This window comes from Toxorhynchites rutilus, chromosome 1, assembly GCF_029784135.1.
Source record: "Toxorhynchites rutilus septentrionalis strain SRP chromosome 1, ASM2978413v1, whole genome shotgun sequence".
In the NCBI taxonomy this organism is placed as follows: Eukaryota; Metazoa; Arthropoda; class Insecta; order Diptera; family Culicidae; genus Toxorhynchites; species Toxorhynchites rutilus.
This window is the reverse complement of record NC_073744.1, coordinates 83313610-83331364: the sequence shown is the minus strand read 5'-3', so window position 1 is coordinate 83331364 and position 17755 is coordinate 83313610. Positions and strand designations below refer to the sequence as shown.

At 40.5% G+C, this 17755-nt stretch overlaps 2 protein-coding genes and 1 non-coding gene across 4 annotated transcripts in view; 1 reads left to right on the top strand and 2 right to left on the bottom strand.

The window, feature by feature from the left end:
* Positions 1-17755, bottom strand: part of LOC129763516 (hemicentin-1) — a 258644-nt gene that overhangs the window by 153973 nt on the left and 86916 nt on the right. The gene's annotated exons all lie outside the window — the stretch shown is intronic.
* On the top strand, positions 1394-1534 carry LOC129763686 (U4 spliceosomal RNA). Its single transcript, XR_008741012.1, has one exon. It is a non-coding gene; the product is annotated as a U4 spliceosomal RNA (small nuclear RNA).
* On the bottom strand, positions 10763-13855 carry LOC129761120 (uncharacterized). Its single transcript, XM_055758829.1, has one exon. The coding sequence runs from the start codon at positions 13853-13855 to the stop codon at positions 10763-10765; it is 3093 nt and encodes a 1030-aa protein (XP_055614804.1).

Genomic DNA, 17755 nt, shown 5'->3' with positions numbered 1-17755 from the left:
AATCGAGGTAAATATATATTGATGTCCATTTTCTTTTTTCTTCCTTCAAATTGACACGTGTTCGTAGAGATAGGTATATAATAAACGTCCGTAAACCTAGTGTTAATCAGCAAAAACTTGCAAAATGTTTATTTACAATCTAATCATTATAAATAAAAGCCGTTTCTTCAAGTAAATGGTTTATTTTGAAGTATGTTTTTTACCGATAATTTACCGGTTTTACCGGTAATGAAATTTTCATTACCGAATAACCGGTTATTGAAATTTTGGCACGGTAATGCAATCCCTATCAACAAAGGTAGCTATTTTTGGTGCGAATAGATATTGATCATTTATGTATCAATTGAATCGACATTCCTCTGTTTTTCTTGATAAACTCTACACTACGACTAACCACTTTAATTGACGAAAAGTTGGAAACGTTCCCATTTCTCCATACATATGTTCTGTGCTTCCCAAACAAAGCCGTCAACAACGGACACCAACCGTAGCGGCAAGGCACATTTTAAAAAGATATGCATAAAAAGGGACTTATTTCGAATGACGATTTATATTAAAACTACAAAATATGATTCAAAGAACAAATTTTCCAATCAAATATTCCGTAAAGTGCAACAGAAACTAAAGAGGAAGACCGAGAGTAAGGTGGTATCATCGTTCTGCGCCTTGAACCGACAGGCCAGAGCTACTGGACGAAGGGCGAAGAAGTACCTGGCCAAAACAACCGGTCGTGTCTGAGCAGCAGGCAATCACCCAGCTGAAGCGGCTGAAGGTTCTAATAAAAATATATTTCTTGTGGCGCGACTTTGAGGTCATAACGGATGCTGACGATCTGTGAGAAGGTAATGTCCAAAATCTCCCAACTGCGACCGATAGAAAATTGTTAGGATATCCTAATACGACGGATCAACTCCAATAATTTCGTGGCCAAAACAGAGAAACAGCTAATCGGCCTTGTCTAAGGTTCTGGCTAATTACCGCAAGGCCGCCCATGTCGAAACCAAAACTGCATGCACGAACGTCGAATGAATCACGTATTTTTTTGTCAAAACCAGGGCTCAACAAAGTCATATTCAACTAAAGGCTGATTTAGACGATGCCAGTCAGCGCTCTAGTTGAAGTATCCAGTGAATAGAGAACAGACACTCTGTTCAAGTTAGAGGCCAATTACTTGTTCGATACTGGTACAGATACTTCGATACTAAATCAGCCTTAAGGATAGTCAGAGGACTATGGAAAAAATCGTCAAATACGAAATTAAGAGAAACGGCATGTGACATAGTGCAAAGAAAGCTTTAAATGTGAGAACGAAATAACCACATTTTAAAATAAAAAAAAATTGAACGAATTATAATTTTTAGTTGAGAATAAATATCCTATTTAGCTCTGCGCAACCAATATTTAGCTGCGATATCGCAACCAATGAGGTTTTACCGAGGTGCGATTATTGCTAGTTGAAAAAATAACCTTTTTTAGTAGTGTACCATGTTTTCTGCAAGGAATTTGGAACACTTTTTTTCTGATAATGGTTTATATTAAAATAAGTAGATATTTGTAAGTTTGTTTGTTTTGAGATAATTTAAATACTGGCCGAATAAGAGTAAGAGTTACATGCAATCAGCAATCAATTATTTTCATTGAGAACGAGAGCAAACTTAGAACTGTCTTCAGGGATGGTAGTCTGAGAAGGGGTACACTTACTTCACCACAAATCGAAATTATTATGATCGGCAACAAATTCACTGATTAAAAGACTCAACAACTGTTAGGTTTAGTGAAGAAGTGTATTGGGCTTTCATACATTTGAGGTATTTTCGCATGTTGCTGAATCAAAAAACTATTTGGATAAGGATGAGACTGCACACCGAACTCACTTCTTTTTTTTCCTTTATTGATTTAATTAGGCTCAAGTGGATAAAGAGCCACCATTAAGCAATACGTTTTAAAACAATTTGAATATATTATAACTACATAATTGTGCTCCCGTGGCCGAGTGGTTAGCGTCATAACTAACATGCCGGGTGTTCGGGTTCGATTCCCGTTCTGGTCGGAGGAATTTTTCGTCAAAGAAATTTCCTCCGACTTGCACTGTGATCACGCGTATTCTAGAGCTTGCCACTCAGAATGCATTGCAAGGCGTGTTATTTGGCATACAAATCTCAACTAAGTACTAATAAAAATGACGCAAGTAATACTACGTTGAGATGGCGAAGTTCCTCTAGGAACGTTAGTGCCATTGAAGAAGAAGAAGATCACTACATAATTATTAACTTAAGTCTAATTAGCTAATGCTAAGAAATTTTGAAATAACCGTTCTACCAGTTTGGTCGCCCTGAAATGTTTTTTTATTGTAGAATCATATAATTGTTTTAGGATTAACTCTTGTGCTCGCAGAACAATACAGTCAATCGAGATAAGATAAGCGCTCGAGATAAGCGCAGCTGTCATCCTTAGTGGAGAAAGTTTTGCTACTGACAAGCGAAACCAAATCACATACAAAATTTCAGAACGACATTTACTTTCTTGGTGACTAAATAAACGAAACAAACTTTATCCATAATATTACTCCTTCACCGCATTGCCTTGAGAAAGGCATTGGATCCCTCGCCGTCCAGCTCACCCAGCAACGATTTCTCGCCCAACAGTCGATTTCCTCCCGAAGAATGAAAGTTTGCCTCAGCTAGATCCACTATTTATACTCTAGGCAAATATTCCCCTTCGTTCGTTCTTCTTTTCCTTTGTTCACGAAGACGTTACATCTTACGATTTCCCCTTCGTTGCTCGTCGATAAGTTGCTCGTTATTGATAACTCTGTTCGGGAAAGCACACAAATGGACAGAACAAATGTATGAGTAAATGGGAATGCTTCCAGTTTTCATCAATTAAAACCATATACAGATTATGGGATTGTAATGTATAGCATATCAAACAAATCTTATGGAATTTCCGATTCGTTTGATATGTAAATCGCCAGAATCCGTCCACGGCAAAAATAGTTATTAACGTTGACTTTATTTCATCAAAACGTGACCTGTTTTCTGATTTGCCACCCTTAATGCAAGACGTAGTTCTACGTCAAAAAATAATTACAACTACATCGCCAGATGATGTAGTAACGGTATCCTTTGGTAGTGAGTGCCTCCTTGTTATATTAATAGCTCCTGTAATGATCTTATCTCAACGGGTACTAAGTTCTGCTTGTGTAAAAGGAAAGGAAGGGAGAATGGACAGTGGGAGTAGGAAATGAGACCTAAATAAAAACATTAGCGCTTCTTATGAAGACATATATGGGGAACATAAAATTAGGAACGCGAGTAGCTAAGATATCACGAACTGGCATTCGTGAGTGTACTCCTTGAGCCTCTAAATCGGTAACCAGTTCAATTCGTTCATTGCAAAATCCATTACATGACCAGACAACGTGCTCGATGTCATGATATCCTTGACCACAATTGCATAAATTGTTAGTAGCAACCCCTATGCGGAAGAGATGCGCATTTAGCGCGGAATGATTGGACATCAATCTGGACATAGTTCTAATAAAATTTCTGTCAAGATCTAACCCTTTAAACCAGGCCTTCGTTGAAACTTTGGGGATAATAGAGTATAGCCATCTCCCAAGCTCATCTCTGTTCCATTGGTTTTGCCAACTGGTGAGTGACTGCTGTCGGGAAATGGAGAAGAATTCCTGATACTGATAATCATCCGATTGCAACCATTTTCGACCCGAGGTTCAGGTCAGACCATTTATGAGTTCTCGAAACAGACAGACAAAAAAGTATCAAAATCAATATCTTGAGACGAATCCTCTGAGAATAACAGCTCATTGCAGTCTTCAACACCTTTTAAACGAAACCATCGTTGATGGTAGTGATAATTCAATTTGAATAACAATTTTGACATGTGAGTAATTATGAAACTTTATTTATATTACGGTATCCGGCTGGATAGTTACCGGATATCCGTTTCATCTCTAATATTAGGCTGTCAAAAAAGTCCTACGGTATTTTTTTTGAATTTTCATTTGTTCATAAAATTAGTTACAATCATCTGTTTTAAGTCAAATATGCGCCGTTTTGTTCGATGACTCGTTCCCAACGAGATGCCAACTTCATAATACCCCTGTTATAGAAGCTCGCTTTCTTATTGGCAAAAAACTCGGATAGGCAATTTTCACAGGCCTCTTTTGTGGCTAACTTCTGACTACCTAGCTCGTTCGCCATGGACAAAAACAGGTGGTAGTCACTTGGTGCAAGGTCCGGACTATACGGCGGATGCAAAAGAACCTCCCATCCGAGCTCCCGGAGCTTCTGGCGCGTCACCAAAGAAGTGTGCGGCCTGGCGTTGTCCTGATGGAAGACAATGTGGCCTCTGTTTATCAAAGATGGCCTCTTTTTCATGAGTGCTACCTTCAAGCGGTTGTTGGCAGTACAGGTCCGAATTGAGCGTTTGGCCATAGGGAAGCAGCTCATAATAGATTATTCCTTGACAATCCCACCAAACACACAGCAGAACCTTCCTGGCCGTTAATGAGGGCTTGGCCACCGTCTGAGCCGCTTCAGTGGGCTTCGACCACGACCGTTTGCACTTCACGTTGTCGTTAATGAACCACTTTTCATCGCCAGTTACCATCCGCTTCAGAAACGGGTCGATTTTGTTGCAGCGATTCACATGCGTCGATACGGTCAAAGATGTTTTTTTACGTCAACGTGTGTGGCACCCATACATCGAGCTTCTTTGTGAATCCAAGCTTCTACAAATGGTTAATAACGGTTTGATGACTTATCCCCAGCTCTTGGCCGATGCTACGGCTGCTACTATGCCGGTCTTTCTCGGCTAATTCAGCGATTTTGTCGCAATTTTCGACGACAGGCCTTCCGGAGCGTGGCGCATCTTCGACGACCTCTACACCAGAACGAAAACGTTGAAACCATCGTTGTGCGGTGGAAATGGAAACTGTATCGGGTCCATAAACTGCATAAATTTTATTGGCAGCTTGAGATGCATTTTTGCCTTTGTCATAGTAGTACTGTAAGTACAGTACAAAGTAGTACAAAACGGCGCATATTTGACTTAAAACAGATGATTGCAACTAAGTTTATGAACAAATGAAAATTCAAAAAAATACCGCAGGACTTTTTTGACAGCCTAATATAAACCTGTATTTTTGACGTAGGACTACGTCTAACCTTTCAATATAGGAGCCCATTTCAATATTTCGGGGTAAAAAGGTGTTCAGTTTTTGAACGCTAATACCTCCTCAATTAATAAATGGATTTTGGTTTCAAATACACACATTGATAGGAAATATCCTCAGCAATTGTTTATATGCAACACATTACGGTTTTCAGCTTATATAAAGTTCAAATTGATGAAAAATTGGAAGAAAGAATTCCCTACTTTTCCATACATTTCGTCTGGGTTCCCGCAGCAAACAGCTATTCATTACAAGCAACCACGGGTACGGGCGAAACGTGTGGACAAGGTGAAGGAGGGAGACAAAAATGAGATTATAAATAAATATAGGCGGTCGCTACAACGTTAACTATATGGCTATATGAAGTGAGCGATGGTGGGGCTTGGCCACATTCTATCATCGGACACCAAGCAGGAAAGACGCTATCTTGAAATTGATTTTCAGCATAAGAGATTGCTGCATTTGCCGGGGATGTATACGGTGCGATACCGCAAGAGTGAGAGACAGGAGTTTCAAAAGGATGTGGAGCAGGAGAACCTATCGAAGTGTGTTAAAAGCGGTGGAAGTGTCGCGCCGGGTGAATGAGTGGCTAATCGCGGTCGATTTGATAGAATACTGGAGATTTTAAAAATGATCTTGAAAATCCAAGATGGCGACCGCTACAAAATGGCGGATTACATAGTTTCTCTAAACCCCATCAATATGGGTATCAAATGAAGGACTTGACTAGTAGAACACAGTTATTCATGAGGAGTGAAAAGTCCAATTATATCACGATACCAGACGGTAAATTCCTATTACGATATGCTTGTCATCAATTATATGTTCGTTGCCGGCTGAACAATAACCCCTGTAACATTTGCACCGCACGACATTTGCACGACCAATTTTGTTTTTTTCGTATTTGAATCTAAACGTTTAAGTGTTCGCTGAGAGCTGAAGTTTTATTTCATCTTTTGATTTTTTTCTGTAATTTTGTACATGAAAAGATGGTCATTCTGGGATCTGTGCTCCATGATATTCGAATAATGGACACTCCTTGGTGTAGTCCTACGTCTCTCCGGTTATGTCCCTGACATTACCCACCCGTCTTTTTTTGACGTAGAAGTTCGTCTTTCAGAAAGGGTGCCAAATCAGAAAACAGGTCACGTTCTTATAAAATAAAGTTAACGTTAATAACTATTTTCTCTGTTAACGAATTCTCATGATTTGCATACCAATTGAATCGGAAATTATTTAAGATTTGTGCTATACATCACAATTCGTTAATCTCTAAACGGTTTAAATTCATGAAAACTGGAGGAACTTCGTTTTTTGACGTGGGACTACGTCTAACCGGAGTATATGGGGGGTAAAATGAAAACCTACACAGAACATGCAGGAAAAAATGAAAGATTCCGAATGCTTATAACTCGAACATTCCTTACCGGATCGGAAAGATGTTTGCATCAATTGATAGGAAATTTTTCTACGCGTCTATCGTAATTAATAAAATGCTATTTTTCATTAGATAAAGAATTGAATAACTGTAAAATATTAAGCGTTATCTAAACGACCTAGCTGCCTCGTTTTGATTGGCCCGATTTACGGCTTCCCCAACACAGCCAAAATAACCAAGCAGCCTTGGGGAAATCGGCATTGCAAATACATGAAAGTCGGGGGTATTTTTGTTCCGACTGAAAGGTGTTTCCCCAACACAGACTTCAGAATCAAGGTGTGAGGGGGAGTTGGCATTGCAAATTCATGCAGTTCAGGGGTATTTCTGTTCCGACCGGAATGTGTTTCCCTAACACAGACTTTAAATCCAAGGAGCGTGGGGAAATTGGCATTGCAAATAACGTAAGTTGGAGGCATTTTTCTTCCAACTGAAATGTGTTACCCTTACACAGACTTCAAATTCATGAAGCGTGGGGAAATTGGCATTGTCAATTCATGCAAGTCGGGGGTATTTTTGTTCCGATTGAAATGTGTTTACCCAATATACGTACTTTGGTACTCGCTTATCTTTGTGCAGACTAAAATATGTTTCCTTTACACTGTCTTCTAAACTTGGGAACCTGGGAAAATCGTGCAGACATTAGAGGCGAATGAACTATCAAGTATAAAGCAAGCAAAATTCATATGTGCTGTTCACTGAATTTCTACGCACACCATTTGATGATTAGGCAAAATATTGATAACCAGTTGCTGCGATAACGCCTATCGATCAAACAATATGCGTTCGACGTACATGTCAAAATCGAAACTGAGTGCCAGAAGTTCATCAATTCATGTAAATTCGCTGTTCGAAGAAGAGAGATGCAACCTTCAGAGTGAAATGTAAAATAGAATAATCGTTTGAAAATTCTTCCGTTCACATATTTTGTCCTAGGCATCAAACCAAACGTAAAAGGACTGTCATTCAATTTACTTGGAACGAAGAACATAATCTATCACAATGCATGCATGACATTACATGGCATTTTTTCAATCTCTTTACTTAAAAAGTAAAGATATTGAATTCAATTAAATTCGGAAATTGTTTCACTCAATCAAAAATTTAATCAATACAAACAAATGATTGCTAAGCTAAGGTAGTCCCACGTAAACCTTGCGGTTATATCATAGATAAAACCCACCCATTTTTTTTCAATACATTTGTTCTGCCGATTTGTGTGCTAACCTTACCCGTATTTCGAATGCTTATAACTCAAACATTTCTTAACAGATCGGAAAGATGTTTGCATCAATTGATAGGAAATATTTCTACGCCGCGTCTATCACAATTAATACAATATTATTTTTTTAATGAGATGAACAATTTTATAACTGTAAAATGTCAACCGTTATTTGAACGCCCTAACTTCCAAGTTTTCATTGGCCCGATTTACGGTTTCCCCAACACAGACTGTCTGGATCGACCCGATCCACCAACGATAGCTCAGGGAATTTATCACAATTTCACTTTCGAACCAACAATTAAAAACGCTTGGTACTTGACAAACTACACGGATTTATTACCAGGAAGTACATTTATTTTTACATGTGAACGGATTGACTACTGGACTGAGACTAACTTCCTTTCTCAACTCTATATCTATTTCCTATTATTTCATTTAAATCTATACTTTCTATTTAATTTACACAACCATTTGAAATTCAAAGACAACAATCACTCTATAGATAACAAAATATTACACTGACAATTACCCTATCGCCTTCTCTATTTACATACACTCATACACATATCTTTGCCATAATTCGCATTTTGCCAGTGGCGCATCATCCATAGGGGGCTGCCAACTCCGACATCCTCGCCCACCCAGAAATTAGATTATTTCTGAAAATATATAAAAAACCTCTTCGACTTGGGATGGGGAAGGAAAGAATGTTTCTGATACGCTATTAAATGTCAGTGTTGTCTGGCATTGGAAGTAGACAAATTTTCTCCACTGGTCTTTTTAGTAACCCTGTAGCCGTTCTCAAAGTTACTACACGAACAATTCCATCTTCTCCTGGGTGTACTTGTTCAATTCTGCCCATTTTCCACTTCATGGGTGGTTGATTATCATCATGTATTACTACTAATTTACCAACTTCGATTGCAATAGGAGGACGCCACCTTTTAGTTCTGCCTTGCAGCTGACAAAGATATTCACGTCTCCACCTCTTCCAAAAGTCCTGAAGTTTCCGTTGTATTTGCTGCCAATTATTCAAACGATTCAATGGTACCGCCGAAAAATCTGGATCAGGTATTGATTGAAGCGACGATCCTATCAGGAAATGTGCTGGTGTCAGCGGTTCCAAATCATTTGGATCATTTGATAACGGTGTAATAGGTCTGGAGTTTAAGCATCCTTCAATTTGTACAAGCAGTGTATACATATCTTCATGTGATACTGGGGTGTCTCCAATAACTCTCAATATATGGTGTTTCGCCGATCGAACTGCTGCCTCCCATATACCTCCAAAGTGAGGAGCACTAGGCGGATTAAAATGCCAGTATATGCCTTCTTCTGCACAAATTTTCGTCACCTTTGCGTGATGTTGGGAATCTTTCAAAAGTTTCAAAACTTCGTTGAGTTTGTTCCTTGCTCCGATAAAATTGGTACCGTTGTCGGAGTAAATATCTGAGCACCTACCCCTGCGTGCTATAAATCTGCGAAGTGCCTGTATGAATCGATCTGTTGTCAAATCTGACACAAGTTCCAAATGTATCGCCTTGGTACATAAACAAACAAAAAGTGCAACATAAGCCTTGATTGCAGTTCGTCGCGGTGCGGGACGGATAAAAATTGGCCCGAAATAATCAACGCCTGCCTTCGAAAATGGTCGAGACACAGTCACGCGTGGTGCTGGAAGTTCTCCCATTAGTTGTTGTGCTGTGGTAGGTTTTGTGCGGTAGCATTTGTGGCATAAGTGAACTACTTGTTTTGCCACACTTCTGCCTCCTAGAGGCCAAAATCGAAGGCGAATTACACTCAGCATTAGCTGTGGGCCAGCATGGAGCAAATTCCGATGGTAAGTTTGCATTATCATTCGAGTGATTCGATGCCGAGCAGGTAAAATTATGGGATGTTTACTATTTTCAGATTCCTTTGAATGAGCCAAACGACCGCCAACCTTGAGAAGACCCTCTTGTGACAGGAATGGATAAAACCATCTCAATGGTGATTTGCTGGATACCATTCCTCCATTGGCCAGTGCCTTCCTTTCGGCAGCAAAAGCCTCGCGTTGGACCAGGAGAACTAGGTGGTTTTCTGCATCTCGAAGCTCAGCCGTAGTGATGAATGGATAAGTTTCCTTTTTCGGTGAGTTTTGTAGAATTTTCATTAATCTTTTCCATATTGCAGTGTGACGAATCAACGTTGTGTAGGAGGAAAACCTTGACAGATACCAGCCAATGAAATCTTCTTCTGTGGAAGCTGCAACAACAGCAGCTGTACGCCGACGTTCTGTGGAGCCATCCTTCCGGCTTATGTTAGTCGTGGATTCAGGCCAATTCTCGGGACCCTCTGCAAGCCAACTGGGACCATGCCACCAAAATTTATTGGATACAATATCGCCCGGAGAGATGCCTCTGGATATGAGATCGGCAGGATTATGTGTACCAGGAACATAACGCCAGGCACAACCCTCTGTTATGCCTTGGACCTTCGCCACCCTGTTTGCGACGAAAGTAGTCCAGTTATTCGGAGCGGATAGGATCCAGTTTAAGGCGCACGTAGAATCTGTCCAGAATGTGGATCGCGCTTCTACTCTGATAGCCTTCTGCACCTTCTCGTAAAGTTGTGCTATGAGCAGTGCCCCGCACAGCTCGAGCCTCGGAATTGTTTGCGTTTTCAAAGGTGCAACCTTTGATTTTGAAGTTAAGAGGTGAACTTCAGTATTCCCTTCTAGGTTTTGACTTTTTACATAAATGCAACCGCCATACGCTTTCTCTGATGCATCCGAAAAACAATGGATCTCCACCGACACAGCGTTAGGAATTATTATGCAACGTTTAATTTTTATTTCTCTCAGGAGGGGAAGTTGTTTGTAAAAAATTCGCCATTTCTCGCCCACCGTTTTGGGTACCGGTTGATCCTATTCTAATAATTTTTCATTATCGTCACGCAAAATCCAAAGGGATTGCATTAAAATTTTCGCGGTTGTTATTGTGGCTCCTATTATCCCGAGAGGATCAAACAAAGTGGCTATGATTGAAAGAATCCGACGTTTAGTAAGTATTGTTTCATCGTCGGTCGTGGAAAGTTTAAAATCGAATCGGAAAAAATCTTCATCAGGTAACCAGGTAAGTCCTAATGCTTTAACTGATGGTTTTGTATCTAAATTAATACAATTTTGTATCGCCAGGTTCTCTCCAGAAATTCCTCTTAATATTTCTGGGCAATTGCTCGCCCATTTCCTGAGAGAAAATCCACCGCTTTTCATCAGGCTTTCTAGTTGCATTCTCAGGTTGCATACTTCTGTTGGATTATTGGCTCCTGTGATGATGTCATCCATGTAGGCGTCTTCAATGATTACCTTGGCAGCTTCTGGAAAATGATCCTGTTCATCCATTGCCAATTGCTTTAGCGTACGAGTGGCTAGGAATGGTGCCGGTCTCGTTCCATAAGTGACCGTGTTTAGCTCATATGTTGCAACGTCTTCTGCCGGTGATGCTCGCCATAGGATCGATTGCAATGGTCGGTCCTTGGGATGCATATTTATTTGTCGAAACATTTTCTCGACGTCCGCTACAACCATTATTTGTTTTGTACGACAGCGTAATACAATCGATCGGAGTTCCTCTTGAATGGTGGGCCCTGTCATCAGTGCATCATTGAGAGAAATATTCGTAGAAGTTTTGCAAGAAGCATCGAAGACCACGCGTACTTTAGTGGTGCTGCTCGACTCCTTGACCACCGGATGATGCGGTAGATAGCAACGTTTGATTTCTCCGTTATCAGTTACCTTCTCCATGTGACCTAGACGACAATATTCCGTTAGAAAAGAAGTGTATTGATCTTTCAATTCAACATCTCGTGCCAATCGTCGTTCCGTTGCCTGAAGACGGCGAAGCGCTATTTCCTTTGAATCTCCCAATTGATCCACAATGCCTTCGTGCTTGGGTAAACATACGGTATAACGACCGTTGGTGTCACGCTGAACCGTATCAGTGAATATTTCCTCGCATCGTGCCTCTTCTGGTGAATAGTTTGACGTCGAACCAACTTCCTCACAGGACCAAAATTGTTTCATAAGCGATTCTAAATTATTTGAAGTCGATGCATTGCAATTTATGTGTAGTGGCTGGCCAATAGCTGTTGCACCGCCACACACCACCCATCCGAAAACTGAATCATTCAGGGCAGGTAAGTGATCACCCAATGCTATCTTTCTTCCCCCATGGAAAAAGTCGAAGAAGAATTCGATACCGAGTATGATATCAACAGGTTGGGATATGAGGAAGGAAGGATCGGCCAATTCGATTCCTTGTGGTATTTTCCATCCAGTAGTGTCCACTGTAGCAGTTGGAATGTTAACAGTGACCTTGGGGAGCACCAAAAAGTTCATTCCGCGTGAAAAATTTGATAAACGCGACCTTATTTTCGCCCTTATTCTTTGCTTCGCATTTGAAGCTAGGGATCCAATTCCTAACACCGAAATGTCTACCCTGTCTCGGTGTACCCTAAGCCGCTGACTTAATTTCTCAGTAATGAAGTTACTTTCTGATCCGGAGTCGAGAAGCGCTCGAGCTGGGAATCGTACACCTTCATCATCTTCAACGATAACGATTGCTGTTGCTAGTAGAACCTGCGACGCACATCTTTGGACAGTATTCGAAATGGATGAATCCGTGGCTGCCACGTTAGCCATTTGCGAGGTGGATGGTTCATTACCGCCGGAAGTGGAAGCGCATGGTGTTGCCGTTGATATTGATTTTGGGTTTCCTTCTCTTTGTGTTTTGAAGCATACCAATGAGTGATGACGCCCTTTGCAATGTCGACATGAATATTTGGATTGGCATTCCTTTGCTTGGTGGCCATGTCTGAAGCAATTTCGGCAAAGAGAACGCTTACGGAGTAACGTATCTCTCTCTGCGACTGACATCCGTTGAAAAGTACTACATTGGTATAGTGGATGATGGCCCTCACACGCTACACAGCCACTGAAGGTTTGTACTGCGCTATAGGATGTCCTCTGAACGGATGGCTTCTGCTTGGCAGCGGGTGGAATTTGATGCACAAATTTATCTACTGGCTTCGACGGTAGAGACTCCAGGATACGAACACGTCGCTGTAGAAAGTCTGTCAGGTCCTGCAGGGTGTCTTGCTCTTTCGTGGACGAATATTCTTCCCATCCTCTTCGAGTGGTTGAATCGAAACGAGAAGTGAGAATGTTCACTAGCAACAGGTCTCTATAATCGCCGGGCTGTACAACCTGGTCCAATGTTTGTACGATTCTCTGGAAACCTTCTAGCAAACCTTGCAAATCGGAAGTAGATTCCTTGGTGAGTGTGGGCAACTTGAAGAGTGATTTTACTTGAAGCTTCTTCAATTGCTTGCTGTTGTTGTACCTCTTTAATAACATATCCCAAGCGATTTGATAGTTAGCCTTCGTGATTTGCAAGGCATCTATCAGCGCTTTCGCTTCTCCTTGAAGACAACCCTTCAAGTAATGGAATTTTTCCACCTCCGGAAGATCCGATTTGAGATGTATAAGAGAAGTGAAAAGATCTCTAAAGCTGTACCATTCCTCGATGTTCCCATTGAACGTTTGCAATTTAATTTGCGGAAGGCGCACGTGATCTAGCGTTCCCAACATAGATGCATCGTGGCCACGAACGGACTGATCTAGAAAACCTGGCTCCTGTCTATCTTTAGCCTTATCCATCAGGAAGGATTTAGCAAAGTAATAACGCTCACTAAACTCCTGTCGTTCTTTCTGATAAGAATCTCCTTCTTCTACAAAATCATCGTGTGATTTGACATCAACCAATGTCTCTCCAAATCTCTCCCAAAGATCATCAAGCTTCTGTAGGCGCACGTTCACTTGGCTGGCGGATGTCTCTTCTTTGAACGTCTCAACAAATATCCAAATATCGTTGAACGTTGCTTGGATTTCTTTCAATTTAATAACCAATTGCTTCAATGATGGCGCCTTCTTTGCGGTGGAACTGGATGTAGGCGGCATTTTACCTCAGCGTTTTGTGAATCCGGTAAATTAAAAGGGAACTGGTGTAGAATTCTGCAATATCCTAGCTTCGCTAGGCATATACTGTATAACTGACCTTACAGAAAAACAGTTGAACCCAATGCAGAATGCGAAACTGAAGAATGACGTCACTCAATGGAATTCCAGCGAAACTATTCGCTTGCCAAATTGACCAAATTTCAGGAATATCGCAACTCAATTGCAATACCAGGGATACGTGTGAGAAGTCAGTCGAAGAGGGTATAAAACTCAATCAAAAACGTGTATTTTCTGAAGATAGCTTCGGCTAGCATATACTGCAGTAAATTGCACTAACCTGGGCAACAATTTACGGCTCCTCCTCTCCGTCTCACTTATGGGGTTGGTTGGTTTGCCTTGTACCAGGGTTCCAGATCGGTTGTATGGGTCCACAGCAATAAACGCACAGCTCAGCAGTTGTCGCTTGATGTTCCAACAGATGCTCCAAATCGGTTCAGAATGGTTGTAGAAACGACGAAATATTGGTGTAAGTATTTTGTCTTCCTAATTCGGCTGGACATATACTGAACGTAGATTTTTTACCTGGAGAAACTGTAATCCTGTCCTCGTTCAGTATCCTGTCCACACACGATAGTCCTCCCTTGGCCAACGGTGATCCTTGAAGAAAGAATGCTATCCACAAAGCAATTCTTTTGGGTCTATTGCTCTCCCAGTGATAACAATAGAATCGATGGACAATTCCTCAATTGTCTTCCGAATTTCCGATTGGAGTTGACTTCCGGCCTTGTAGAGTGTCACCGACTACCCGTTCCGATTGAAGTTGATTTCCAGTCTTGTAGAATGGCACCGATGATCCGGTTCGAAGGACCAATGTCTGGATCGACCCGATCCACCAACGATAGCTCAGGGAATTTATCACAATTTCACTTTCGAACCAACAATTAAAAACGCTTGGTACTTGACAAACTACACGGATTTATTACCAGGAAGTACATTTATTTTTACATGTGAACGGATTGACTACTGGACTGAGACTAACTTCCTTTCTCAACTCTATATCTATTTCCTATTATTTCATTTAAATCTATACTTTCTATTTAATTTACACAACCATTTGAAATTCAAAGACAACAATCACTCTATAGATAACAAAATATTACACTGACAATTACCCTATCGCCTTCTCTATTTACATACACTCATACACATATCTTTGCCATAATTCGCATTTTGCCAGTGGCGCATCATCCATAGGGGGCTGCCAACTCCGACACAGACTTCAAAATCGATGTACCTGTGGAAATCCGCTCTGTAAATATACATACAAGTCGGGGGTATTTTTGTTCCCACCGAGCAGTATTTCCCTAACACGGACTTCAAAATGTGCCTGGGGGAATTCGCTTTGTCAAAACATGCAAGTCGGGGATATTTTCCCCACTTAGCTGTGTTTCCCTAACACGGACTTCTAAATTGATGTGCCTGGGAGAATCCGCTTTGCAAATACATGCAAGTCGGGGGTATTTTATGGTGTTGAGTACGTTTGTACTCGCTTGTCGTTGTGCAGACCGAAATATGTTTCCCTAAAACGTACTTTTAAACTGAGAAGCCTGGGAAAATCGTCATTTCAGATACTAGAGGTGAATGAACTTTCGAGGCTCAAGAACTACGTAAACATGAGATGTTTAGTATTCTTCCGTTCACATATTTTGGTAGTCCTAGGCATCATATCAAACGTAACAGGATGTTCTTCAAATTTATTTGTAACGAAAAACATAATCTATTACAAAAAATTCTGATGCATTCTAAAATAATATTCGAAGTGGTAAACAAGTGGATTGCATAATATAATTGCGTAGTTCTACATCGAAAATATGTGGTCGTGTCCTAGATACAACCCCTTACATTTTTTTTTCACAAAACTCAACAAGGAGATAACGGAGATAATTGCACGCTATTTACTAATTCTAACGCAAGGAACTTTATAGCATATATGGTAACTGTCTGAGTTCCTCGGTTTGAGTTCATGATGGGTAAGCAATGAAGCTGTCCATTAATTGTGTATTTCCTTTTTTTTGCATCAGAAATCAAGTTTTCGTTTCACTTTACATGGACGTTAAAATAAGATTGTGTACGCGGGTAACGAGATTCGTGTCAGGGGGAGTAGTAGTGTGGAATGAAGTCAGGTTGATTGAAGAGGCAGATTTGTATTCATTAGTCTCGTCAATTAGAATAACCATTTACTAGAATAGCTCATCAGTCATCCTCGCTCTTAACGCTCTTCAATTCATTTTTCAGTCAATTCAGGGCATGTTGACAACGAATGCCGAAATAATCCTAGTTGAAGCGAAGCTACTGAGAGGAGAGTCGATTTTCATTTTCATCTTCGAAATATTTCGGGCCCTGGTCAAAAGTATATTTTGTACAGCCATCCTAAGCTTCATCATTTGGACATTCTGAAAAAAATGTCTGACATATGGGTGTACCTGTATGTATGCCCTTTATTCAACGCCAACCGAACTCGTATCGTATTGAACTACTAGAACACGTGTAGCAGGAAGCAAGTAGGCAAATAAAAACTACACTTCACATTTTGAGTTCGATATGGCATCACACCATGACAAGATGGCAATTTTATGTGTGTCAACAGTTCTTGAGTCTTGTTCCCACAAGATGGAATGCTACCAGAAGCACAAATGGCATACCCGAGGAGCTTCTTTACGAAGAAACTCCAGGCGAGGAAGCAATATTTGCTTTTGTCATTATTATCGCCCTCTTGACGCACCAAGTTGAGGAGAAAATTGAATTTGCTGAAATACTTCCAGGTACACTCAGATATACCGGCTTGCTGTCACTTTCTTTCCAGTAAGCAGCTAACTAACATGTTATCTTTAAATTTCCCGTCGGTTCAACTACGTCATTCGACATCCCATGCAGCGAGCGGAAATCCCATGCGGGAGTGTGTTTACAGATTCGACGCGTTTTCCCAGGATTATTTCATATAGTCACTTTGATAAGTCATATAGTCACTTTGATTGGATGTTCCATCGATAATCCTAGTCGAAATAGGTCCGATGCAAAAACTGTCGGATTAATTTAGTGTGGAATTTGTACTCTTCCTTTGAATGGACTATCTCAATTCATTATCTTTTCTCACTTTTCCTGACCAAGTAAACTACTCATATTAAAGCATCCATTTTTGATTTCATGTCCCGGCGAGGGACATGAAAGAGTGAGACCGAAAAGGATATAGTAATTCAAATAACGACAGTTAAATTATGTGCCTCTTTCATGGTAATCCGAAACGAGCAATTTATTGCAGATAACGGAAAACAGTTATTCATTAAATGATGAAATGAAACGATACACTCTTGGTTACGATTTGTTTTACTATTTGTAGCGAGGAAACAAATATTCTCGGACAATTCTACATAGCCACAAATGGGTAATCTGTTCAATTCCGCTAACGATGTTGAATGTCAGATTTAAATCGCTTTATGATGGGGCCAAGCTGGTTTTGAAGTAATTAGTTATGTCCAAATGTTTGACGGGGAGATGCGCGAACGAAATATAGAAACGAAATATAGAAGCGGTTAGATGCAAAGAAAACAAAACTGGTTTCCAAAGACATTTTTGCATTATGCTTCATGGTGGGTACACGGGTTGATTATAACCATCACTGGGAATAACTTCAGATTCAAATATGTTATCTTTTTTATTGCAGAATGAAATGAGTAAATGTCAAGATTCACTGCGACCATTAACGTGATCATGCAAACTCGGGATGACAGCCCTGTAATCAATATTTGATCTTGCAAACGAGGGGCAAGTAGTTCTCGTCATACAGAATGCATGAACACTACTTATTTCATTACATACTCTTAGGTAGGAACTATTTTGTTT